This window comes from Equus asinus, chromosome X (assembly GCF_041296235.1).
Source record: "Equus asinus isolate D_3611 breed Donkey chromosome X, EquAss-T2T_v2, whole genome shotgun sequence".
NCBI lineage: Eukaryota > Metazoa > Chordata > Mammalia > Perissodactyla > Equidae > Equus > Equus asinus.
This window is the reverse complement of record NC_091820.1, coordinates 135,369,822-135,397,521: the sequence shown is the minus strand read 5'-3', so window position 1 is coordinate 135,397,521 and position 27,700 is coordinate 135,369,822. Positions and strand designations below refer to the sequence as shown.

At 51.4% G+C, this 27,700-nt stretch overlaps 2 protein-coding genes across 4 annotated transcripts in view; both read left to right on the top strand.

The window, feature by feature from the left end:
* TMEM185A (transmembrane protein 185A) overlaps nt 1-2,251 on the top strand; it is a 38,077-nt gene extending 35,826 nt beyond the window's left edge. For all 3 annotated transcript variants that reach the window (XM_014854977.3, XM_014854985.3, XM_070503250.1), the window contains one exon: nt 553-2,251. In XM_014854977.3, the coding sequence (XP_014710463.1) occupies nt 553-797 (245 nt within the window). In that variant the 3' untranslated portion in view covers nt 798-2,251. The remainder of the gene's footprint in view (nt 1-552) is intronic.
* A 153-nt stretch (nt 2,252-2,404) lies between these two features.
* LOC106839882 (heat shock transcription factor, X-linked-like) lies at nt 2,405-8,291 on the top strand. Its single transcript, XM_070501796.1, is given in 4 exon segments — nt 2,405-4,297; nt 4,299-4,349; nt 4,351-4,519; nt 5,560-8,291. Coding segments are annotated over 4 exon segments (846 nt in total). The 5' UTR covers nt 2,405-4,040; the 3' UTR covers nt 5,929-8,291.
* The last annotated feature ends 19,409 nt before the right edge of the window (nt 8,292-27,700 follow it).

Genomic DNA, 27,700 nt, shown 5'->3' with positions numbered 1-27,700 from the left:
AGGAGGCCCCAGAAACTCAGGCTGCCTCCTGGCCTGGACCAACATCTGTCTGCCATCCCCCTGGATTCCAGAGGATGACAGAAATCCTTTTCTTGGATGAGATTCTTTGTCGTACATGAGTTTATCCCAAGTGGGGAAGATTAGAGGATGTTGACATAGTGCAGACATTGCAGGTATTTGAGACTCACACAGCAATAGTTCTCAAACTGGAGCACCCATGAGAATCCCTGGGAGGGCCTGTGTGCAGGCGGACTGCCCACCCCACCCACAGTTGCTGATTCACGGAGGTCTGGGCCAGGGCCGAGATTGCATCCCTAACAAGGCCCCAGGGATACAAACTGGTCGCTGCCAGTCTGGGAACCCCACTTGGAGAACCACAGAGCCACAGGTCTTACTTCTTGCCCTTAGTGGGTATTTAGGCCTTGCTCAGTCTCCATTCCTGAGACATCAGGGTAAAGCATTACATTGTTCAAGTAAAACTTACTCAGGAAAGAAAAGTAACATGAAATTCAGTGGAGGCTAGTGTTTAATAAGTACATTCTTCTTTTTCAGGGTGGTTTGGTATTCGCAAGGATTTCTGTCAGTTTCTGCTTGAAATATTCCCGTTTTTGAGAGAATACGGAAATATTTCCTATGACCTCCATCATGAAGATAATGAGGAAACCGAAGAAACTCCAGTTCCAGAACCTCCGAAAATCGCTCCTATGTTTCGAAAGAAGACCAGGGTAGTTATCACCCAGAGTCCTGGAAAGTATGTCCTCCCCCCTCCTAAATTAAATATTGAAATGCCGGATTAGATACCATTTCCTGGGACAGAACGTAAGTGGACTGGGACACATGCTCTCTTCTACCTTCCTCTGCCTCTTTGTTCACCCCCCCCCCCCCAGAACTGGAACTGGAGCTGGGTCTCCAGGAACTTCCATCTCATGCCTTGTTTGCACTCAATGCCTACCAGTGACTCACCACGACGGGACACACAGGTGGCAGGTGACTGGAACATGCGGTGTGGTATGGGGTGTCTGTCAGTGGATGTGGATGTGATGGAGGGAATGTGTGTGTGAGAGGGAGAAAACCATCTCCCTCTAGGAGGGCGGCTGAGGAGCGGGCTTGGATGCACAGAGGACGGCTGATTACGCCAGAGAAGGAACGTCTGCGTGGCTGGCTTTCACAGTGCTAAAATCCCATCAAAAGTGTTATTTGAAAATGTATTTTTAAACCAGGCCGGCCTCGCTGTGCACCTCAGATTCTCCTGTTGTGGCATAGTCAGTAGGAACTGTACATACACCTCTCTGGCACCACGTGTGTATCCACGCCGTCATTACTGTCTGTGTTCCTGCTGTGGAAGTAGTTTCTCCTTGGGCATGCTGACAGCAGTTTTTAATGGCCCCGTTGGTGAGCCCTTTCTAATGAAGTGACTCCGTGCCTGTATAGTATTTATATGAATATTTTAGCATTGTAATATACCGTGTTAAATCCTAGTTCTGTACAGTATATTCTGTTAAAGTATTTTTTTACAAGCTTGTACTAGAGACATACGTGTTCTGTTGCAGAAGTCGAAGCCGGTGGCACACCTGTCCTGCCCACTGGGGTGCCACCCATTAAGGGGACATCACCATTCCCCCTTGAATTTCTCCACATACATAGTAGCTGCTACTGCCAGAACAGCCACAATAAGCAAGAAATGGTTTGTGCTTTTGTAACATTCTGGGAATATTGACTTGCAAGAAATCTATAAAGCACGACTTGAAACTGGAACACTGGAGAAAGTTGCCAAGACTAGAAACAGCCAGCAGAATTGTATGTATGTTAAGGTCCGAGGCTTTCTTCCACCAACAAGAACGCATCCAGCTGGGCGCATGCCTTTATCTAGGAGTACAGTTGCTCCAAGAGCTGGTGGTACAGCCCTGAGGCAGAGCAGAAGAAAGCAGATCCTACAGGATAAGAGCCTTCTGCCTGGGAACAAGTAGCCCATTTTTTAACAGAGGATGAAAGGAACATTGACACTCTCACCCAGGAGAAGAGTGGAGGGTTTAAAGCAGGCAGCTGTTAACTTGTCTAAACCAAGCTCAGCTGACATCCACCCGTCCATGACACCACCCTGGCAGTGGCCCCCAGCAAGCCTGTTCTCTCTGGGGGAGAGGGGGGACATATGGAACGGTGTAGCCTTTCCTGCTTGGTGTGTAACAAATGTAGCTCAATCCACTATTTTTGTTCCCTTTACCTGTTCAATAAACCGGTTCCTCATTTTTCATGTGCACTGTGTGGCTCTTGCTTTAGATACAATCAGGACCCTGGAATTGTTCTCTACCAGCAAGAAAGGAAACCTCTAGCTGCCATGGGTGGCCGAGGCGAGCAAGGCTGGGGAAACATCTCTAATGAGTCTTCAGGCAGAGCTAGAACATACAGCAGAGAGAGGGAAAGGGGTGTCACGGAGAGTCTACGTTGGCTGGGGACGCTGTTTTGCACTTGTCACAGCTTAGGAGCCTTTCGAGAGTGTTCTCAGGTTCCAAGATGGTCTAAATCCCAAAGTGACCTTTTAGTGGTCCTGAGGCATTCCCCAGTCACATCAGTGGCTGCGTATTGCTTACATCTAAATAAAATACTCTGTGATTTCTGTGTAGCTTGCCCTAGCTGTTTCTACGTTTTCAAGGGCACTTAACTCAGGTGGCATTTCAGCCCATGGTTTGCAGCAATTGACAAGGAAGTCTGACACTTGCTGCTGATGGAATGATTTCCTGCAGGCAGTCAAAGGCCACAGATGGGTCGTTTCTTAAGCTCATTAGATTTCAGACTTGCCGTTAGACAAACACCCTTTTCAATAACCACAGTAGCTCTGACTTAAGTGTCAGGTACCTTGCTACCTGCTGCATGTCCCATTGAAGGCTCAGGACCCTGTGAAGCAGGTGCTATTACCCCCATGAGGAAACAGAGGCCCAGAGAGGTTGAGTAACGGGCCCAAAGTCACACAGCTGGGTAATGGCAGGACTGAAATGCCAATGTGGGCAGTCTGCACACAGAGCCTCTGCTCTCACCCACTGGGCCAGAGTGCCTGGGCCCTGGGCTGATAACGCCTCAAGTTTGGAGGCATTTCTGGTTCATGGAAACCTCTGGAAGATCATGGAGCTCCATGCCAAGGATAGAGTAGGGGATGTTGGTGGAGGTGGCCTTGCATGTGGGGAGAATGTGCTCGAGAGGCTGCTCTGCATGACCACCTCTTACTGATTGTCCCAGCACTACACCCCAAAGAAGGATTGCAGAGCTCAAACCCTGGGAACAAACCAGGATTGGTGTCCCTGTAGACGTCGGTCAAGGAAAGTAAGCCGTGGGTGAGGCCAGTGGCTAATACCCTGACACGGTGTGCCCGGGAAGGCAGAGGGTGTATAACGGGTCTGTCTGTGCGGTGAGGGGCATGGGTGCAGGCTGAGGAGAGGCAGGAAGAAGGCTGCCTTCTCCTCCGCATCAATCTGCCAGGTGGTGGTGGGTCACCTAGCTAACCCATTCACCCAAGCAGCAACCTGCCATGTGCCTTCTGGTGACCAACGGCATGGCCACGTTAGGGTCTCTGAGGAGGACCTGGCTGTGACAGCATGAAAAGGATGATGTGACGGTGCCCTTGACCATGGATGCCCGTCCTGGACTTTGCTGAGTGCTTAAAAGCACAAATCCGTCTTATTCAGAGCCCTCAAGGCCAATGGACTCCGAGAATGAGCTCTGACCTTCTCTAGTTGGTACGCGAGTGTAGGTCTGCAAACCCCAGGAGCCCGAGGACAAGAGAACTCATGGTTTGCACTGAATGTTTGGCTTGTTACTTTAAACCCATATACGAGTGTCCACTTTCGCAGTGAGATGACTGTGTGTGGACCAGAATGTTGGTGTGCTCACAGGTCATTGTGGGGCCTGGCTCTATATTAGGTCCCTTGCTGGTTATGTTGTGATGTCACCCCAAGAAGCATGAGCCCCTTTGTGATGTCCTGAGCTGCAATGTTATCAAGGGGCACTGCTGGCCACGCTGCCCTCTCATGTGCACATGACGGAAGGACATGCCGCCACTTAGTACAGCTAGAGAGGAGAAAAGTCATCCAACAGGCCAGGGGCCCGACATCGGGATGACGCCTTTTCCTCCAGAAACAAGGGCTCCCGCAATTGGCTCAGAGAGCTACGCTCCTCCAGTAGATGTCTCACTCACCCTGACCCAGCTGATGTCAGCTGGGCACCCTGACTTCAGGCTGCTGCTTGAAGAAATTGCTTTCCAAGCTTTGCACGAAGAGCCTTGGTTCAAAAGGCCTTGCATGCCTGTGATGCCCTATCAGGGGAGAAGGCAGTCTCCTCTCTCTGCTCTTTCCTGAGAAGCTGGACAGTCGTCCACAGCAATCAGTTTGCATCAACTTGGTGGGCCGCTGGTGGGACGTGCATAGGTATCAATGAGAAACTGTTTCGAAAGGAGATTTTGGAGAGAGATGGCCCAAACAAAGTGTTTGAAACAGACCGTATGAAGAGTTTCATCTGTCAGATTAACCTCTAAGGACCCAGCAAAATGCATCAGGACATTCACACGTCCATCTGCTTTACCCAATTTTTCACCCAGGAGAGAACCGTCTACGTCCTGAGCCAGGCAACTGCCGACAACCACCCAAGGGGCTGAGCCGCTGGGCTCTGGGGTGGCGGGGTCGGGTCAGGTGGAAATCCCAGGACTGCCTCTTGGGAATTGGGTGCCCATTTCCCCTCCTGGTGGTGGTGATGTTGACTAAGAGGGCTCCAAATGGTGCCCAGTGTGTCGGGAGTGCTTTATTAAGAGACACACGACTTAATGGACAACATGATGACTACAGTTCACATTGCTGTAGGGCGTATGCGAAAGCTGGTAAGAGTAGATCCCAAGAGTTCTCCTCACAAGGAAAAAACTTTTCTTCTTCCTTTTTTTGTATCTGTATGAGATGATGGATGCTAACTAAACTTCCTGTGGTAATCATTTCACAATACATGTAAGTCAAGTCGTTATGCTGTGCACCTGAAACTTAGACAGTGCTCTGTGTCAATTATAGCTCAATAAAACTGGAGAAAAAAGATGATACTGTTGAGACACTGTATCTTCCTGTCCTCCTGCTTGGAGACCAATGTCACTGGGGGGTTTGTGTGCACCCATGACTCCCATAGCTCGAACCTGTAACGTAGTGGGTGTCCAGGCCCCTTCCTGTGAAATAGCAGTGACCCCTGGCTTGTCCTGGGGAAGTGCTAGCCCCAAAGCACTTTTTGAAGACTGTTGAAGGTTGACTTGATGGGCGTACTTCCCGAGGTCAGCGGGCCACTGGCGGCCAAGGGCCAGTGGCTCCCAGCAAAGGGGTGATTCTGTTGCCAGCTGACACTTCTTTATAGAGCTGCCGAATCTTCTTCTCTCCCCATGTGCAAACTCCAGGTTGGCCCTGTGTAGTCATTTTCTGAGGGTGAAATGCCAGTCATAAGTTCGTGAATCTTGAGCATGTCAAAGCTAGTGCACGGCTTCCTGTCGGGATGGTGGCCTCCTGCAAAGAGGGCTCAGGACTGCTGGACTAGATCGCATAGGGGCCTGGATTGCCGTTGCTAGTTGCGATCAACTCCTTTGTGACTTGGAGTTTCTCTTTCTCTTTAAATGTTGAACCTCAGTTCCGGTTCGACTACAGTCCCTCGTTTAGGAGAGACTGCCCTCACCTTCTCGTGAGGGTGAAGAGGCGAGCAGGTATTAAACCTGCACCGAGGCTGATGGAGAGCAAGCCCAAAGCCCTGAGGATTCCTCAGCACCTACAGCCACTGAGCCACAAGACGACCTCCCAGACTCTAAGGAGCACAACCAGGAGACTCCGATCGACCGAGAACTTGACAACCCTACCTCTCAGGTCAGGAGTGACTCTGCCCTTCCAGCCACTCTTGGGACGGCAGCCAAGCCCACCGTGACAGATCCCAATGTTGCCATAGACCAGCCGGGCCAAGGCCAGCCTGAGGGCACCCAGGCTCCCGTCGTTCTCATGGCAGACATCGCCATGCCGGGTGAGTGCCCCTGGTCTGTTTCACCTTGCCTTCCATCTGGATGACTTCCTGTGGGCCTGTGGTGGCCTTGCAGCCATGCCTCCTGGGTTCCTCATTGTGCCAACCACGCAGCTCCCTGTGGCCGGATGGCTGCCTTTGTGCCACCCCTGGATGCCCGTCGTGGCTGCTGCACCTGCCACCCCCGTGATTGTGACTCCTCATCCCCCGAGTCTGTTCCACTGCTGTCCCGACTGCCATTGTTTCCCAGAATACCTGCCACCTGCTGACAGTCCCCCAGAGTACCCAGACCATGCAGACTACAACAGATAAAGGCAGTCATTTTGTCACAAATGTGCAGGTCAATAAAAAGTATGAGGGAATGAGCAACTTTCTGCTGAACAAAAGCGTTCGTCGCCTCTGTCATGTTTCTTTCTTGGCAGTTGAGGACTGCTCAGATATTCTCTGCTGGCATGGGAAAGAACTGAACGTCCCACCACTCCTGGCATAAGGCAGGCACCTAGGAGACACTCACGTGAGCCCCTCAGACACTTTTCATCCACTTTGAAGTGCTTGACAAGTACAAGAACCAAGCGTCGGTGGCCTAATGATCACAATGGCACTGCTTTCCTGGCCGTCCAGACACAACTTTCTGTCATGTTGGTGCCTTTGTCGAAGAGGATCTTCATCTCACAGAGGAGAAGAGATCCAGTCTCACCTTGTAAGAGGACTAACAAGTGCCCTCACTGTTCTGTGACAAGCAGACATGGAGCAGACAGTCACGGCCAGACTCCCACAGGTGTCACCTTAGAGGGGGCTCCTCGGCGTCTGCACCACAGGATCAACAATCGGCTTTTACTGCACGTACTGGATCTGGTGACTTCTCGGTTTTTCTTCCCTTTTGTTTGTTTTTTTTCCTTCTTTGTTTTTTGAGTTAAACATTTCAAGGGTGTCATGTTTCAATTTAGGGAGAAACCTCTGGTTGCTGGAGTGTGGGCTCATAATACATGCCCTTGTCGATGAGCCTCTTTAAAGAGTGTTTGTCTTCGGGATCATAAGAAATAAACTTCCATGTTCTTGCTGTAGAAATAATCGGGTGTAGACACCAGAAGAGCTCTGAAATCAGGTGGAGGGGAAAGTGCAAATGGCGATCCAGCAGGACCAAAAGACACCGCTCCCCCCTCCTTGTTTTGATCTGACAGCAGGTAGACAGTCCCGTGAGGAGGGGGAAGCCTGGTAAGAGAATGCACACGTGGCAGTGGAGCTCAGGAGCACTGGCATCCTGGGTCTAGCTCTGGTCTGCGGTGATTCTCCCTGCCCCACCCTGCTCACTGAGAAATCCACACTCACACATGGGTGCTCATCCCCTTTCCAACATTCGTTCATTTGGGACTCCTTGGCTTTTAAGAAGTACCTTTTTCATCTTTACCTTGGACTTCCATGGGCCTCCTGATCTTCAATCACACGGAGATGCTGCTAAGAGCCACTTACCTATAAAGTTAGGCCCATGTGAGTCTTGCTTACATGTAAGTCTACATAGAAAGGGGCAGATGTGCAGGATTGTACTGTCGAATTATCTGCCTTTCGAAAAGGGCATGGTTTTATTTACAAAATCTGGATGGCACCATGTCAGTAACAGACCAGTTCCGTACTTCATTCCTACCACTTGGTCATGTCTAGATTGTGAACCTCACATCTGTTAACTGTTAACTGAAATTGGCTGACCTTGAGGCCTTCTGGGCTTGGGCAGAGGCAGCATTCTAAGCTCACCCATGAGTCAAGGGACCCTGAAAGGCTTTCATGGGCTAGGCCATGACAGCCAAATAAAGTCTTGAAATCAACTCGTGCTAAGGGGACCAGAGGAAGGACCAGGCTGGTCCAGAGCCCTGGATTTTACTTTTGTTCCCAGGGCATCACAGGTGACAGTGTCTAGGAAAGTGAAAATGCAGTTCAACCAGAAAGGGTTGCAGAGAGTGGGCTGCATAGAATGTGCTCCAAAGTACATAAAATGTGACATCTGATGCGTAAAGTCGAAGAGCCAGGTGATTTTGGTGATGGCAGACTCACTTCCCACAAGGCATTGCCCAAGCCTCCTCTAGCTCAGGGGTCAGCTCTGTTCCCCAGTGCACCCCCACCATCTCCTCTAGGTTCCTTTTTTCTCAGTCCCTTCTTGGGTGAAGTTGTCTACGGCCAAACCATGACCGGAGGGAGGGTGGAAGTGTCAGAGGCTTTAACCCACTGAATGACCAACCCCAGGAAAAAGAAACACTGTCATTATCTGTCCTATAGTGTATTCTCTGGAAATGTGCACACCTCCTTCAGCCTGTGTGTCCATTAGGGATGGGGACAATTATGTCCACAGTCATTGTGATGGTCGTCATATGAAACAGGGGACACCCATGCCATAGGGACCACCCGGGTGCTCTGAGTCACTGCCCCAAAGATGGATATTGGTGGTCACGTGGTTATAGAGCAGTGGAGGGAGCAGCGATTCGTGAGAGAGCTTTCTTAGGAGAGCTGAAAACTGGTTCCCCAGTAAAGCCTTAGAAGTTCCCACGTAAGTCCCCAAGGAGAGTGCTTCTCACCTAGGGCGATCCCCCTCCTGGGGACATGTGTCAACGTCTGGACATATTTTTGGTTGTCCCGACTAGGGAGGTGGGGACGGAATGCTACTGACATCTGGAGGGCAGAACCCAGGGATGCTGGTAAATGGCCTCCAGTGCCCAGGACAGCCCCCATGCAAAGCATGAGCCAGCCCCCGATGCCCACGGTGCCACTGTGCAGAGCCCCTGTCCTAGAACGCCACTCGCATGTCCTCATCTCTCAACCTAGCTCCTCATCCTTCCACCAGATACAGGTCACGAGGCCTCAGTTTCTAGGCAGGATCAAGGGAAAAGCATTCATGCTCCCCTTCCATAGAAACACGAGTTGAAATGTCTGGGTAAACACGATGACAGTTCAGGCAAAAATGTGACAAGTTCAGGTGTCCGGGGTGGTAGAATCAATGGCACTAATAGGGACTTTATTTCAGGGAAGTATTGGGGCTCTTTAAGGCACAGGCTGACAGCACGTGAACATTTGAAAGACCCCTCAGCTCTTAGGAAACAGCTAAAGGGCAGGTGGCAAGGAAACATTTGTTTCTGTGTTCTTAGCTAAATTTCTTCAATGCTTAGATTCTTCTCTTAAATTCTTCAACTCTTAAATTCTCAGTTCCTCAGCTAAATTTAAAAACAGAGTTGACAGTACAACAACGTCAAGCATTTGGAGCACACTGGGCCTAGCTTGTGGTGACTGACACTCGCCAGTGTTTGGGTGAGCGAGCTCTCTGTGGAGGACAACTATTGCGGGGTTGGTGTGAACCTTTACGAGGGTCTCGTCCACGTCCACAACCAAGCAGAGTCTCTGGCCTGGAGACAAGGCGCAGAGACAGGCCCCAGTTTACCACCTTTAGACTGCAGGAGAACCTCAGCCATGGGCAGAGGAGGGGGCCCACATTGCCAGTGACAGATCTCCCAGATGGGGCCTTGGAGGTCTGGGCCAGTGTGCTCGCCCCCAGACCCCGTGCAAACACCCCAGCGGGGGAGCCTCTTCCCACAAAGTGGTCCTGGCGAATTCCGAGCTGCTCTTCGGGAGCACCCCAACTGCTCAAGTACCTCTAACATCCGTGCTGGTGCTGGGATCCTGCAAGGAGAGCTGGGGACCAGGCCATTGCAGGGACAGGAGTCACAGGGCTCAGCCGGGCCCCAGGTGAATCTCACTGCTAGCCTCCCAGGAGCCCCGGTGAAGGGGTGCAGCACAGCCACGTGCCCACCTCCTAGGCCTCTCTCCTCCCCTCTGACAGGGGCGTTTAGAACCAGGCCACTCCCGTGTTCTTGCATCCCCCGAGAGCACCTCATGCCATAATGTACAGACAGGGCCAGGGAAATAGTCTCGCCAGACTACTAGGGAGGAAAGGCCCCAGGGGATTTGTCCTCTCACCCTCCCAAGTGCAGTGGGAGACTCAAGGCTCGGCGTTGTGTGTTCTTGCTGACTGAGGCTTATGCAAGTTGAGACTGCCTACGTTCTCATCCTTCCTCCTGACCACCTGTTCACATATTAGTACCCTCCCTTCCTGCCTCAGTGAGTGTGAGGAGCACAAGTGAGGCAGAAGGCACCAGGGCGATACAAACGGGAAGAATTTTCCCCCACGACAGATGTGGGAGCCTGGGCTGAAGCCCTGCTGGGCCCTGGGCCAGAGCAAGAAGTTTGTTTTGGAATCTTTAACTAGCACGTCTGTCGACAGCGGCCCCCTATTCCACCCTGAAGGGGAGGCTTCTGTCCAGCCAATTGAAGCTGGTATTGTCAGCCTCTCGGATCCTCAGTAGACAGGCAAATACCACGTCACCTCACTGGCCTTCCTGGGTAGGGCAGAAGTGAATACTCACTAGGATAGCTGACACTTAAGCCTGTGACAGCTGAAACTTGTCAGTTCTACCTTTTTCATAGGCACGCTTCTGAGACCTTGACACACCTTCTTGCTGTCAAAAAGAGGAGCATCTGTACACCACGTCCTCACTCCTTGATGACCTGGGACCTGCACAACAAATGCTCACTTTGCTGTGGGCGATGATGGTTCAGGGATCCCCTCAGCAGCCACTGAGACACATCAGCATGCTGCCCTGATCGTCAGCCCAGGGTGCTAGACCCTTCCATCAGCTGCTGCCACGCTTCCCTCAGTGGCTGGCTGTTCTCATACAGGATGCAGCGTGGCCTCTGAGCTCCCAGCACATCGTCTACACAGAATTGACTGACTAAGCTGTCACTGTTCGATGGGGACGTTCTGGAAATGCACTGGGTCCCAGCTAGGGGCGACACTCCTAAGCCTGTGCTGAAATTAATAAAAGGAACCTTAACTAAAGTGGAGTCAGGAACACCTGAATGGGGAGCTCTCACACCCTATCATACATCCTCAATTACACCAAACAAGAAGAGATATCTGGCTTGCATCTTGGACAGGAAGTAAAGCTACTTTACTACTGAAGGAAGATTTCTCTCCCCACCCAGCAACAGCCCAGCCAATGAGAAATGCCGCAGCTCAGCCAATGAGAAGCCATTGCTGCCCTGAACTATTAAGTTCCCCCAGTTGACTTTCCTTTGCGAAACCCTCCCCCCCTTTCTCTCTATAAAAGCAGCTCCCCTCCTTGGTTTTCCTGACGTGCCTATGGTTCCCCATGGCATGCCCTTCCTGAATTGCAATTCTTTTGGCTATTTCCGAATAAACTCTGAGATAAAATAACAGGTGAGTTTGCTTCTGAAGTCGACACCTGCCTGCTCCATGAGGACAGTGAGCAGCAGAATTGCTGCACAGAGGTTGAAAGGGCACTGAAGGAGAGGATGCACCAACAACTGACAACGCGCTGCCTCCCGAGTGCAGAGGGGGAGGGGGAGAGCTGGCCAGGACTCCTTGGCCTTCACCGGGATACGGTGACAGTTGGGCCAGTCACAAACACTGCTACGGAGGGCGTGGGAGGAGGCGGGAGAGTTGAGCTGAGGTGCAAGGATTGATACAACCACCTCCAGCCAGAGGAGCCCCACGTCTCCCCTGGTGAGGGCTGGTCACATCTGTACTTCTGTTGGTCAGAATCCAATAGCTGGTGGAGGTCAGGGGGATCTCTTGAGCACCTGAACAACAGAGCCCCAAAATGAATGATCCAAAAACAGACAGAACTGGAGGAAGAAACCGACAGTTCTACAATAAAAGTTGGAGACTTCCAAATCCCATGTGATGGACTGAATTGGGTGTCCTCTTCCCAATTCACATGTTGCGGCCCTAACCCCTGATGTGACAGTATCTGGAGATAGGGCCCTTAGGGAGGTAGCAAAGGTTAAATGAGGTCATAAGGGTGGGACCCTGATCTGACATTACCGGTGTCCTTATAAGAAGAGGAAGAGACACCAGAGATCTCTCTCTCTCCACCCACGCTCAGAAAAGAGGCCATGTGAGAGACAGAACAAGAAGGTGGCTATCTGGAAGCCAGGAGGAGAGGCCTTCCCTCACCAGAGACCGAATTTTCTGGCACGGTGATCTTGGACTTCCAGCCTCCAGAACTGTGAGACAACACCTTTCTGTTGTGTGAGCCATGCAGTCTGCGGTATTTCATCACGGCAGCCCTAGCAGACTAACACGCCCTGCTTTAAACAATGGATAGAACAACTAGACGGAAGCGCAGTAAGGGAATCGGAGACTTGAACACCAGTATACAACAATTAGATCTAATGACATCTATAGAGAACTCTCCCCAACAGCAGAACGAACATGCTTCTCAAGTGCACCTAGGATTTTCCCCAGGATAGTGCACATGCTAGACCACAAAACATCCCTCCATAAATTAAGAGGATTCGAAAGGAGTGAAATCATACAAAGCATGTTCTCTGGCCAAAATGGAATGAAATTAGACATCAATAATGGAAGGAAATGTGGGAAATCTGCAAATAGATGGAAACCGAACAGTGCATCCCTAAAGAAGTGTATTAGCCTGCGAGGGCTGCCACAACAAAACACCACACACTGAGTGGCTTCAACAACAGACATTCATTCTCTCACACTTCTGGGGGCTGGGAGTCCGAGACCGAGGGCCCGGCAGGCTTGGGTTCTTCGTGGCCTCTCTCCTTGGCCTGCAGGTGGCTGCCCCCTCGCTGTGTTCTCACATGGTCACCCCTCTGTGCATGCATGCCCTGCCCTAGCTGCCCCCTTTTATATGTCCCAATCTGCTCTCCTTATGAGGATATGAGTCATATTGGATTAGAGCTCATCCTAAGGGCTTCATTTTATCGTAATTACCACTTTAAAGGCCCGAACTCCAGCAACAGTCACCTTCTGCAGTACCGGGGCTTAGGAATTCAGCACATGGATTTGGGGGGACACAGTTAATTCCATAAGAATAACCAGTGCATCACACAAGAAATCAAAGGGAAACTAGAAAATGCTATGGAATGAACAGAAACAAAAACACATACCGAACATGACAAAGCTTATGGGATGCAGCAAAAGCAGCACTCAGAAATTTAGGGCTGTAAAGACCTACATTCAAAGAGAAGAAGGATCTCCAATCAATAACCTAACCTTCCACATTTGCAAACTAGCAAAAGAGCAAAGCAAACCCAAAGCAAGCACAAAGGAAAGGAAACAAGAGTTGGAGTGGAAATAAATGAAATAGAGAACAGAAAAACAACAGAGAAAAAGGATGCAACCAAGTTTCTTCTTTGCAAAGATCAAGAAAAGTGACAAACCTTTAGCTAGACTCGCCAAGAAAAAAGAGAGAAGACGAAACTTACTAAAAATCCTCCAGAAAGGCTACATAGTGTATGATTCCATTTATATGACATTCTGGAAAAGGCAAGATTACAGAAATAGTAAAAAAGATGAGTGATTGCCAGGGGGTTGGGGGAAGGGAAGAAGGACTGGACAGGTGGAGGCAGGGAGTGTTTTAGGGCAGTGAAGCCCCTCTGCATGTTACTGTAATTGTGGGTATTTTGTCAAACCCATTTTACTTTACAGCATAAGAGTGACCCTTCAAGTATGCAAATTTATCAAAGTCATGTAGGAGTTCAGTGGAATCCCAGGAAGGAATGCAGCCTGTCTGAGGAATCTGTCTGACAATGTAGGGAAGACCTCAGTGGAGGGGTCGAGGAGGTGCTGGCCTAAGTCACTTTGGAAGGGAGCGAGTCTGTAAGACTACAGGCATGGGGAACTACATAACCACTGGGTTCTAGCTCATGGAGCTGTTTCCCAAGAGGGCACACATTTACAATTCTGATACTGCTATACAGGTCCACCTAAATAGAACAAATATGTAAATGGATGGCGGAGAGTGGGAGCCCCGTTCCTCAGTGTTTAAAGGGGCGTTTACTCTTAAATAAGGGCAGGAGGCTAGAATGACCCATGGTGTACTAGATTAGAGTTGGAGTCATCCGCATGAACTCAGGTTTAGCTTCGTATAGACACAGATGCTTACACATAGAAACAGTTGTAAGTAACTATATACAGGGGTGAGTACAACTGTACATGCTTCCTTGCTCTGTCAGCAGGGAGGGCCTATGACAACACCCAGGAGCAGTGAGCACACCTAGCACCCAGCACTTGGATTCTCAAACCATTCATGAAGAAAAGGAACCAGGGCTCCTTAGATGTGCGGATGATTCTCCGGCTGGGGCAGGAAAGATGCAATATGAGTGAGTAAAAAACTCACTCTTCCTCCTGTGTGTTCCTCCTTTACTTTCACACTTCTACCACACTCACAACATTTCTGACACCAGATGTGTGGGCTTTTTCCCATCCCAGCAATTCTGTGACCCCAGCTGAGTGTCCTACAATTTAACTGCATCCGGACACTGTCAACCTGGACACAGCATCGGATCCCACAGGTTAAGGGCTCAGTCCCATGAGACTGCCTCCCACTTCAAAGGCCAATCACAAGTAGGAGGTCTCCAGGTTACCCACAGCCTCTGTCTGAGTGGGCTACAAATTGGAGGTTCCCATGACGCTCCTGCCTTGGATTTGAGTATTTGCTAGGAAGGCTCACAGAACTCAGGGAAACACTTACTTACATTTACCACTTTATTAAAGGGCAGGATGATGGACACAGACGAACAGGCAGGTGAAGAGATACACAGGGCGAGGTTTTGGAGAATCCTGAGCACAGGAGATTCTGTCCCAGTGCCACTGGGGTACACCACCCTCCAGGTATGTGGATGTGCTCAACCTGGAAGCTCTCCAAACCCCCATACTACTGGAATTTTATGGAGGCTTCCACACGCTGGCATGATTGTTATTAACTCCACTTATAGCCCCTCTGCCCTCTCTGGAGAATAGGGGGTGGGGATGAAAATTCCAAGCTTCTAGTCCTGGCTTGGTCTTTCTGGTGACCAGCTGCCATCCAGGACCCCACCTGGACTTGCCTAAATGATATTAGGGCTATGGCTGTGAGAAGCCTTATGTTGCTTCTCCCTTCTACAAAAAAATGCAATCAGAAACTCCAGGAAAAACAAAGACTATAGAAGAAAGTCAAAGTTTAATAGAAAGCAAACTAGAACATGGTAACATTTGGGACAAAAAGTAAAGTGTATCAGAAAGGAGACTCCATTTGAACATTCTCATTTAAGCATCATGGGGTCTTGGCGTGCAACTATAGAAATGGAAATGGTAGATAGATTGTACTGTAATGAATAATATGACCATAGTCATAACACTGCAAACTCAGTGGGTTGCCTTTCAACTTTGAGAACCAATCGGTAAGAAAGCCCAGGAGACTTAATTATGGTTAAAGAAGAGTGGACAATGGGAAACTACAAATACGGCTATGATGGTGCTATGGCACGCTGTTCAGAACTCCCTTCAAGATGCAAATTCCTATTTCCCTAGCTGGCTTGAGTGCTGTCAGCTCTCCTCAGGAACTGCCTTGGATAAAGACAGTCAGCTTCACCAACGTCATACCCATACTCAGCAAGCCCACAGCCAATGATTCAACTTGGCGGTATAAAGGTCCAGCCTCTTGCCCCAACGTGGGACATCTCGGAAAGGCGATCCCAGCTTCAGTGCTCCCTGTGGGGTTGGCTGGAGCTTTTTGAGACTGCATCACAGCACACCTTCTCCATCTGCCCAACCCTGATTCCTTCCCGCCCCGCCCCTTCCTCAGGTGCTGGTCCTAAGAGCACTCCCTAAGAAACTCCCGCACATGGATCGCCATCCTAGAGCCTGCTTCCCCGGGAAACCGACCTGCAACAACACTCGACAGACAGTCGGGACGAGGAAGGGAGGAAGAGAAGTGGAGGGAAATGCAGGTATATTAGTATCATCAGTACGAAGTAGAAAGTCAATACTTGTGTCCCTAGTTGATGGAAAGAGAAATAGAGGTATAGGGATATTATTTAAAGGCACTAAATTAGTGCCTTTAAATAGAAAACCTGAAAAATAGTGATCTATCTACCTATTAATAGGAGAGGGGAAAATGGTAGGGAGAGATGAAAGAAAATTGGTCATGAGTTGATAACTGATGAAATTTGGGCATGAGCATGTGAGGCTTATTATACAATTTTCTGTATTTTTGTATATGTTTGATCAATTACCATAATTAAAAGTTAAAAACATAGACATGAAAAGAGCAAAGGATCAGTGAAATCGAATCTCATCTATCATAGCAGGAAGTCAGCAGATAACGTCTACAGTTGGCAACGACACAAAAGAGTTGATGTAGATATCAGCATAATATTTACAAAGATAGAGGCAGACTACCAGAAGAAGTGAAACTAGAAACATTTAAAATGAGAATGGGGTGCTGAGGGGTAAGGCAAAGGACTTTTGCTTTGTATTATATGCCTTTTGTGCTTTGCCTTCTGTTAGGGGTTGAACTGTGGCCCCTCTCAGAAAAAAAAAAAAAGGTTTGTTGGAGACCTAACCTATAATACCTAAGCATGTGAACTTATTTGGAAATAGGCTCTTTACAGAGGTAAGCAAGTTAAAATGAGGTCATCAAAGTGGGAGCTAATGTAATATGACTGATGTGCTTATAAAAAGGGAAAATTTGGACGCAGGCACAGGCACACACAGAAGGAAGATGTCCACGTGAAGCTGGAGATTGCAGGGCGGCATGCGCAAGCCAAGGTATGGCAAAAATTGCCAGTAAAACATCAGAAGCTGGAAGAGGCAAGGAAGGACCCTTCCCCTACCAGTTTCAGAGGGAGCACAGCTCTGCCAACACCTTGATTTCAGACTTCCAGCCTCCAGAAGTGTAAGACAATACGTTTTTGTTGCTCTGAGCCACCTAGTTGGTGGTACTTAGTCACAGTAGCTCTCGCAAACTAATACAACTTAAAAACATTTCAAAACGTCATGAGATTGATGGGTTATGCAGAAGGTCAGCTGAGAGAGAAAATTATGCACCAGTTACCACAGTTCCGTTCCGTTTTGGTTTCGTTTTTTTCTGCTGGGCTGTAGCAGCAGTAGCAGCAGCAGGACAAGAGTGACAGCAAGTGGAGAGAGCCAGCGAGGAAGCAGGTTGGGTGAAGAGTGGTGAAGAGTGAGGCTTTGAGAGAGCTCGTTAGTCAGAGAGTGGGACCCTGAGGTTTAAGACGTTTGAGGTGGAGCAGATCCTGATAATCAGAAGGGCTAGGATGCAGCCTTGAAGGTGGGGGGCTGAGGCTGAGAGAAAGAGAGATTGCTGGAGGTTAGGAAGAAGTCAAGGGGCTTGGAGTGGCATGGGCAGCCCAGGTAGAAATGAAATCACCCAGGATGATGGCAGGACTCAGGGTGCCAAGGAAGCCTGGGAGCCAGGTGCCTGAGTGTTTGATGAATGAGGGAGAGGGACTAATAAGCGCAGTGGAACAAATTACCACAATCTTAGCAGCTTGTATACAACACCCACCTATTACCTCCTGGTTTCTCACCTGAGGCTCTGGGTTCTCTTCCAAGCTTATTCAGGCTGTTGGCAGAATTCAGTTCCTTGTGGGTGTGGGACTGAGGTCCCCATCTTCTAGATGGCCATCAGTCAAGGGCCCATCTAGCTCCCAGAGACTGCTCACAGTTCCTTGCCAGATGGCCTTCTCACAACATGGTAGTTTACTTCTTCAAGGCCAGCAGGGGAAGCTCTGTAACTTCAGGGAAGACCTGGCCCTCCTTTGAAAGGTTTGCCTGATTAGCTCAGACCCACCCAGGATCATCTCCCTTTTGATTAACTCAAAGTCAACTGATTAGGGGCCTTAATTACACTTGCAAAATCCCTTCACCTTTGCCATATCCTATTGTTTACAAGCAGGTAGTCCATTCTGCCCACTCAAGTCCAAGGGCGGAGAGGGGATTCTACAAGGACATGTACATTGGGGGGCGGGTAGGAAATGTGGAGGCTATATAGAATTCTACCTACCACAGATGCACCCTGTCTTGAGCCTCAATGCCACCGGATGACAGAAAAACTAATCTAGTCCATCCCACACTTTCCCAGTTACTTCAGGGTTTTCTTTCTAAGTACAAATGATCATTATCAAGCAATTCAAGATTTTCTCCTCCTTGGCCCCTGGCTACCACCTACATTCTGTGAGGCTTACTCAGTTCCATGACATCTGGAGAGAGAGAGAAAGAGCAAGCGAGCATCTGATCCTTGTCATTGGCAACTGTCCCTGCCAGCATCCACTGCAACGTACAATCCCATCTGGCCCTAAGAGACAGCACCCCTTCGTGCTGACTTCCAATGAGGTGTCTTCCTCCTCAGGACATCAGGTGTGTCCTGGTACACAGTCCAAGCCACTTTCCACTGTGACATCCTTTGGAGGGTGGCTCTCTCTCCCACGCCACTTTAGTGCCATTCAAATTCAGGGGGCTGCCCCAGACACTTCCGCAGCTGAGTCATGCTGATCTAGTGTGAGGGGAGTTCTAGGACGCTGAGAAGTTTTCAGGGTACAGTCCAGCAAGGGAGCACAAGTCCCCTTGCCCTTGGACTTCTATTGTACTCCCACGTTTGACCCTAACTCCAGGGGTGGGGCAGAACACATCCGTCTATTGGGAAATATTCTGCAATTCCCTGCCACAGCAAAAGGATGAGGATTCGAGGAAGAATTGAAGGCTTGTCTCCCATTCCAGATCTGGCATCCTCAGATGGGCACTCCTTGAGAGCAGGCTCTGCCCCTTCCGTTCACTGCTGTATCCCCAGGGGGGGCACCCTCTTCTGGGTTTTGCAAAATCACTGGGATGAGAAGCATGAGCAGAATTACCTGGATGAGAAGGCAGAGCGGCCCAGGCTGTACTCAGGAGAGGCAGGCAGGGCTCTGGCCTCTGTGGGCATGTGAACTGGTTCTGAGAAGGAACCTGATGTGGGCTGTGACTGCCACCAAAAGTGCTGGGCACCAAGGGCCCTGTTCCCGGACGTGGCTGTCTGAAGATGTGCAAGGCAGGGCCGTGACACTGTTCTCCAACTGCCTGGGCAGGGCCAGATAGACAGCGCTGGATCCGGGCTGCCCGGAGGTTTGTGATGCAGCAGGAGCTGCCTCGTTCCTGGCTTGGGCCTGGAGGGGGAGTGAAAGGGAATTGGATCACAACCAGAATCTCATTCCACTGAAGTAGAAGTAAAGCCCCATGGAGCATGAGGGCACAGAGGAGGGGCTGGGCACCCCGGCAGCCTTGACATTTGCTGAGCTCCTTCTCTGGGTCACACACTGTGCCAAGGGCTTTACAAGCTGAGATGACTCATACAGAAGAGGTCAGTCGCAGTCCCCTTTGCCTCTGGACATCTTGCCTCGATCATCCTGCAAGTGATCTTTGCCTTCCCTTCCCTTTCCTCCTCTCCCTCCTCCTTTCTTTTCTTTTCAAGCCCAGGCTTTTTCATCCTGCCATTCATTGCTTCAGCCAGCTCAGCTCCAGTGGTCCCAAAGGCAGGGCTTGGAGCAGGCCAGCTCAAGGCTCTCAGAGCCGGGAAGTCGGGAATTTCTAAAAGCCTCCACCAGGGGTCGCCTAGGCACCAGTGTTTGCCAGCACTGCTTCACAGGCGATTCATTTCCTTAAAAAAAATGTATTATTTTGTAAAGCATAAGCTTAAAACAAAACAAACAAAACAGAAATGCCTCATTGGATCTCTGTAAGTACCGCTCTCTAGCTGAGTGAACGATGACGGCTTCCTTTTCCATTTGTGTGGCATCCATCTGAATGAGGACGTTCCATTTGGGCCCCCCTTCCCTCCTGGTTTTCCCTGCTCCTCTTGCATTTATGAAGGAGTCCTGCTTATTCCCCCAGATCTGTCTTTACAAAGAGCCTCAGGGAAGGGAAACAATGACAGGTGTTTGGGAATAAAGGAGGACTCTCAAGGTTGAGGGCTTCCTGTGCGAAGGGAGAGGCTTCTGGTCCCTTGGGCCTGCAGTCACAGCCCCAGGGCCTGTCCCTGTCCCGAGGTCCCATAGGCCAGACCTCACCTGCCTGCACTCTCAGTCTCTAACAAGCAGGTGTTGCTTGCAAAGGGGAGCCCACAGCTGGATTGCCAGAGCAACGCCCATTGCCTCCTGCACTTCTGAAGGCAAAGCCAGAGGACAAGTCGGAAACCCTGGGAAACACTGCAGGGCTTTGTGACGTTCCTCTTGGGTCCCTCTGAAATGAGTGCTATGAAACACACCTCGGGCACTAATTGATGCACCCAGAGAAGGAAGGGCTAAAGACAGACAGCCTGAAACACGACAACTTCCAGGGAAACAACAGAAGGGTAGGAGGAATCTTCCCCGAATGACCACATGCCTCCTGCCTCATCAGAGAGAGGCCCTCATGAAGGGAGCAGTTTATGCCAAAAAAGGCAGCAACGAGAGCAACCTTGCCGGCTTGGTGAGGAAAATCAGCCCTCCGTTGCTATGACACAGGAAAGCAGTGGATGTCCCCCATTGCAGAATTGGTGTGATGTGATATTTCTATAACATCACTAAACAGTCTATCGATATGGGAAACTTCTCCAAGAGTCTCGAAGGAGCCAAGAAAAAGACTCCAGTGGAGCCTGGTGGCAGAGTGGTTCAGTTCGTGCACTCCACTTTGGTGACCCAGGGTTCGCAGGTTCAGATCCCGGGCGTGAACCTACACACAGCTCATGGAGCCATGCTGTGGCAGCATCCCACATACAAAATAAAGGAAGATTAGCACAGATGTTAGCTCAGGGACAATCTTCCACAAGAAAAAAAGAGGATAATTGGCAACAGATGTTAGCTCAGGGGCAATCTTCCTTCCCAGAAAATAAATAAATAAATAAAACCCCACTGTGGTGGAAGGCTTACCAGTGGTGATTCTTGCTAAAGGGCATGTGTTGTTCACAGTGAAAGTGCAGTTTTCAAAAGCCATCGAAGTTGGGATTTCTCTCCATTGGCTCTTGGAGCCCAAGAGTTGCCTTTGAGTCCTGGGGAGGAGCAAAGCCTTGAGGCTCCCAGTCCTACCCTTGACCTTGTAATCCAGGCAGAAACCATTAGCTGCCACACCTCACACCCCTGACTGCTTGCTTGCCCCCAGCTGGATGCCAGCCCCCATCTCTCTGAGTGATCCTGCACTGAGCAGTCACACGATGGGCCAAAGAGCACGGGCTGTGCAGTCAGACAGACCTGAGTTCAATCCTAGCTCCACAGTGTGGCCCTGGCCCACTGCAAAACTCTCCTGGGGCTCATATGGAAAGGTGAATCCCACAGAGACGGCCTAGGGGCCCATTCCTAGCCTCCAGCAGGCACTCGAGAAACGGGGGCTCTAGGTAGCAGGTTCCGCCTGCCTGGACCGACTCTAGCCCTTGGAGTTCCCGGTCCCAGCCTGCCCAGTCTGCCCCAGCTTCGGCCCCTCTGGGGCATGGCAGCAGCCATCTCCAGCTCTCCTGAGCCCCACGCCATGGCTTGTGAGCTTCAGAGATGCCAGCTGGGCCAGTGAAGTGTTCCCAGTTAGGAAGCTGCAGCCTGTGGCATGGGGGGACTACAACCTTCCCTCAGGTGATGCCCACCCAGCTCCCTTACAGGCTCCAGGCAGCACGTGGGGTACTTCCCTGGTGCCCCTTTCAAGGCGCTATGATCAGGGCAATTCTGGCTTTCCATTTCCAGGGTCACGTGGCTTCTACATCATCAACAAGCTGCTAAAGGAATCAGTTCCCAGAGGGATACGATGGCAGGCTGGAGGTGGGCTGGCACTACCACTTCTCATGCCATTCACAGTGAGACCCGGGTGGGGCCCAAAGTTAGACAAAAGGCCCCAACGCCACTTTCTTGCTTCTCTTCGCCATCACGTCTTTGTGCATCGAATTCATTCCAGCCTTTTCAGCTCATTGAATCCTCACTGCTGTCCTTATCTCCAGTGCACAGATGTGCAAAGGGAGGCTTGGAGGACGGTCGTCACTGGCTCAAGATCTCACAGCCGGCACAGCTGGAACTTAGATGCTGGCCTCTTGGCCAGGATGCCACACTGCCACAGACAGACCCAGGCCAGGGCACTGGTCTGGGCTGCTCAGTACTGTGGTGTCACGGTGATCACCATATGTCTTCACAGGCCACCAGGACACGTGGAAGGACACGGGGGCACAGAAGCAGAGGTGGGCAGGTGAGAGAGATTCCAGATCCCGGGCTGGCTGAGAACACTGTTTTCCCAGGGAGAACGTGCACTTTGCAATTCAGGCTCCAGAGTAATCCCGAGGATAAAACTATTGGCTGCCAAGTATGGAGCCAGGGATACCTGTGTGCCACAGCCTGAAGGACAAGGCGTATGTCCCAGCACTGCTGGGTGTGGGGTCTACCACCCTCATTTTACAGGAGGAGAAAATGGAGGGGCGCTCAGGTCACACGACTTGTCAGTGACAAAGACTGGACTTCAGCCCAGCTCCCTCACTTACCCCTGCGCTCAGTACTGATGCAGTGAAGGACACGGGGCATGGACGTGTCAACATGACAAGCACAATGAAGCTTCCCTGTGGCCAGCACTTGCTATGTGCTAGGCCCTGTGCTGACTGCTTCAGCTTTGAGGCCAACGGGCCTCGTTAACCACCTTGCCTCCTTTGTGGTCACTTAAGACGTTTGCTAGAAAAGGTGAGGTGTCCACTCAGACTCCTCCAGGTGAGGGGAAAGAAACCCTTCGAGAAAAAAGTGGGGACAATGAATGAAAACAAGATGGTGAAGGCCCTTCCTTGGAAAGCTGCTTTCAGGCACCTTACCATGCTGTCCACAGTGAACCGACAGGCTTGTCAGGGACAGAGTGGGCCGCACAGCAGAGTTCCTCACATAGGCTGCAGCACGACACCCCTTCAGCTCACCTGCTGCAGCTGCGTTTTCCACTCAGGGATTGTGAAGAGCCTGCTAGGAAAGCAGCAACTGGGCTGGCCTGACGATGCCAAGCTCCCTGTGTTGTTGCCTACATCTCAAAATCAGACTCCTCAATCATGCAAGCCCCCAGAATTGTGTGCGAGGGCCCAGGCGTTCTGTGACTGCCCTGGGAAACTGCACAGGCCTCGGGATTTCCTGAAACAAGACTGTGGGCAGATCTGCAGGGGTATGAACGACTGACGTACACACACGCTTGCCAAGGGCCTTCCTAATTTTAGCTCCACATTCACCCCATTTCCACCACGGAAAACTGGGTTGGTACCAAGTGAGATTTCACACCCTGGGGCAGTTGGTTCGGCAGAGCTGGGGCATCCAGCCATCCAGGTTGACCTGGGGCAGGGACTCAGTCCTGCCTGTCCCAGGAAGGGCATCCCTGCTGGCTGACGGCTGGAGGAGAGACATACCTCCAGCAACTCTGGCCCTCCGTTAGTCCTCAACGAATGCTGGCTCTTGCTGGTGATAGCATCACGTGCACAAGGCCGCCTCGGGGCCACGTGAGTTTCAGAATTCAGAAAGCTGACAGAGGGCACAGACCGCATAGCACAAACACCCTTGCAGGCTCCAGCGAACGCGTTGATAGCTCTACAATGACACATGACTACAAACGCCAAGGGGGACAAAGACAACTCAGGATTCTACAAAGAGCTTCTTGTCATCCATTTTTGGTTTTGCCACCAACAGACTTTAGGCAAAGCTGATGAAAACACTTTTGGTTGCCAAAGCTCTGTGGATGAGGGAACTGAGGACAGCAGATCATGGACCTGTATCCCCAGACGCAGCAGACTGACATGGACGTCCACACACATCAGGGAAGAGGCTCCCAGCTTTACAGATCCCTGGGGGCACTGATACAGGCCCCACTTCTCAAACCCTGTCAGTTTGAGTGGGTCCACATTGCCTCCCCACTGGCCCCAGGGGCCGCTATACTGTACATTTTTGGTCAAAATCCATGCACGGCACCTGAGGCCCCAATCCACAAACCTGGGGCCACATCCAGTAGGACCTTTGGGACTGGGGGCCAATGGTGTCACTGCTCTTCCTCTTCCTTGCCAAGCTGGAGGCTTTTCCATGTCTGTGCATCTCCCATCTGCAGTCTTCGAGGCACAGGCCAGCACCCCCACGCTCTCTCTTACCTATCAAAGCCTAATCAGCAAAACAGAGATGCCTCTCCAGCCACCACTAGCAGTGGAGTGCTTCATGGTTTACAGGCCACTCTCACAGAACCATCCTGTGTCATCCACGACCCCAGGAGATAGGCGGAAAAACAGCATGACTCCTCAGGGGGAGATTTTCATATTGTGCCCATCTTTCAGATGAGGAAATTGAGGCTCGGGGAGGTACAGTGATTTGCTTAGACTCACACTCCAGCAGTGGTCGCACCAGGGATCAATCCCAGATCTGTAACCATAGAACAAAGCTTGCGTTTTCTGCCATGCTCCCCCTGTGGAGGACAGGAGCGTGAAGGGGCCAGGTTGGGGGCGCTCCCCAAACACATCTGCCTCAGCCAGGAATCTTCTCCCAGCTCCCTGAATGTATCTGGCCCTTTCAGGGGGCCTTTCCCCCATTTCCCACCTAAGGAGACCCTTTTCACCCTCAAGACCTAGATGAAATGGTCCTTCTCTCTGAGGCCTTCCGCAGCCCCTTGCCCCGAGTCAGTGGTTCCTTCCCCTTCACGTTTTCCTGACCCCATAGGGCCTCGATTCAGATCAGGTGGTTTACAGGACTGCCTGGAAGATGCCCCCACCAGCCCTGAGGGACGCAGAGCTGAGTGCGCCTGTGGACCTGCATCGTCAAGGAGCCTCTTACAGGACGGGTGGCTGCTGACAACTCTGCTTTGCCCTGTGCTGTTCCCTACCCAGGTCTGCCCTCTCCCATCAGCCTGGGCTTACAGCGATGCTAAGAGACGCCAAGCTGGCAAACGCCCTGGAAGCACACCAGCTTCTGAACCCAGCAGTCTCCTGACACACAAGAGGCCGAAACACCCCCCACCAGGCCGGCCGCAGTGTGGAGCACGGTTTTGCCCGAGGAAAGGCACCTGGCGCCCTATGTGTGCTACTTGGTATGCACGCATTCCTGGGGCACCAATTCTGGGTGTTGATTGACCCGTTCGGTCCACCTGGATTGCAAGGCCTCAGGCACAGTGAGGGTCTGACCACCCGGCCGAGTGCGGGTCCTCAAAGGCCGATCCCTGCTCTGCAGCTCCCCGATGGGCTGGGAGAGACTGTCAGCTCGGCGTTGCAGGCTGAAGGGACACCCTGTCCAGCCCTGCTTCACCCTGCTCCCTTCGTGGGTGTTAGTCTCCAGTCAGCCTTTGGCACACCTCACTCCCTCTCGGGGGAAGCTTCCTGAAGTATTCCACCTGAGACGGTTGCTTCTGGAGTGGTCCAAAAAGCAGGTGCTAAGACAGGGTCTTGGTGCGGGATTGCTTATCACCCGCCCCACTGGTAATGAGGAGCCCATCCTGGGGGTTGGTGGTGTGCAGACAGCCCAGCAGCTAGAATGTTCCTGTCAGAACTCTTCGCTGGGCCAGCGGATGGAGAGGAATTTCCGGGCAGGCGAGGGGACCCAGGCGTGTGGCACGTACGGGAAGGAAAACTCGAAGGACAAGGGGAAGGAGAAGGGTGACCCTCTTGCTTTGATGACCTGCAGGGCGATGAGAAGCCTGGGGTGATTAACCGAGTGAAAACTAAGGAGGAGCCCCAGAGTCTCCTCAGTAGCTTGCAAAGTCGCCCCATCTCAGGCAGTGGACGAAGGGCAAACCCAGGATTTGATAGGAGTGGCTGAACTTCAAAGACGGCTGAACGTTCACCAAGGCAGGTCTGTCAGGCCAACATCAGAAGCCCCGTCGGGAAAACCCGCACCCCTGACACAAGAGACAGGCACATCCAGGCGAGGGCCCTGGAAGAGCTAGACTCCCCAGATGCCTCTGAAACTTCTGAGCCTGTGGCAGCGGCCCACCCCATCCCTAAGGGAGCAAAAAACTGCATGTCTTTCCCCGTGAGTGCCCTCCGTCCCAGGACGTAGGGTGACCAGCTGTCCCATTTTGCTGTGGGACTTGCAATGCTAAAACCAGGAGAGTCCCAGGAAAACCAGGAAGAGGTGGTTGGCTTCCTGCCAGGCCCCCAACCAGAGTGAAGTCACCACACAACACAGGCAGAATGTGCCAGGCCTGCTAAGGGAGGAAAGGAACTGCACAACCGCCTGACCCACAAACGGCAGTAGAGGTCCTGGGGTGGCACTGAACGGCCAGCATGCGGGGGCTGACGCTGATGGACACCACTGGCAAGGAGGCCTGACCCCTCCAGCGGCGGAGGTGGTCAATACCACACGGCCTCCCTGGGGGCACAATGGATGGGCAACCCACCAAGGTGCAGCCTAAAATGGACCCTCGAAAGAGCAAGAACACACGGCAGGTGGCTGAGGGCAGCCACCCCAACAAAGTCATGATCCCTTGCCCAGGTTCTGCCCCTGAGCCAGTTTTCTGACCTGGAACCGTGGACTAGGGAGGTGGGAAGGACACTGCAGTGCCATGGAAAGTAGGCACGGGAATGACCCCCCCAACCCCTACCAAAGGGACCTCTGGCTATGCACTGGGGGACTGAACGCTGGGAAATGGGATTACCAGACCGTGGGAGGCTGTTGGACACAGCGTCCAACCCGACATTGACACTGGAGTCTCAATAAACTTGCTCTCCGCGTCCACTTCAGGAGGACCCCCGTGCTGGAGTTTCTGACCAGAGGACGTCACTGGGTCCAAGGTGTGCTGGGCCATTCTCGAGCATTTGTCAGTAGCACTTGAGCGGAGAGAGCCCAGAATCCAATACACTCCACAGCAAGGTAACACTTAATGTTAAACAAAAAAACATAAGACAGAATGGTCACACAGCAGGAACTCAACTGAGTAAAGAGGAACCACACAGAAAAAGAACGGGGGGAGGGTCAGCCCCATGGCATAGTGCTTAAGTTCAGCACCCTATGCTTTGGCAGCCTGGCTTCACAGGTTTGGATTCTGGGGCACTCATCAGCCATGCTATGGCAGCCACCCACATATAAAGTGGAGGAAGACTGGCACAGATGTTAGCTCAGGGCTAATCTTCCTCAAGCAAAGAGGAAGACCAGCATAGATGTTAGGTCAGGGCTAGTCTGCCTCAGCAAAAAACAAGAAGTGGGGGAATAGGCCCAAATTGTGAGCATTCACACCTCCGAGTAGTTGTCTCCTGAGTGCCCTCTGTCTTGATTCTTCATATACTTTCTGTACTTTCCAAAGTCGCCACAGCGAGCATGCACATACTCAGGAGTTAGCCGAGTGGGTCTTCTGCAACAGAGTGCATTAGTCCACCCATTCAAGGCCCCATCACCATAGTTATGGGATGGCAACACCTGCTACAGGTCTCCCACACCTGAATCTCATAAACAAATAAGCTGGACCACACAGTGTCACTCAGCCACAGTGTGACGTTTGGATGCCGTCCCTCAAGCTGTGGAGGGCCTGGCGAGGGGGTCATTGCTTGTTTGCTCAGAGACTGAGGACAGTAAAGAAGATGTTACTGAGACTCAGGAGATGGAAACATGGAAATGAGCACTGATCCGCCCCCAACTGACGGTGCTATTCTGGCTTGTGATATGAATGCAAGTGAGGAGGTTGCCAGATGTTCACAGAAACTCCCAAAGTACCAACTCAACCAGGCCACCCTATGTGTGCAGGCACCACACCTAAGCAGTGGTGGCAAAGTAGCTCGTGGGTGACTGCAGGTGCCTTGTGATGCAGCTTCCTCCTGTGGACTTGGAGCGTCACTACACAAAGGCAGAAATAAGTACAGTTCTCAGTTTGGACCACGTGATCTGGGCCATACTGAGAGGGACC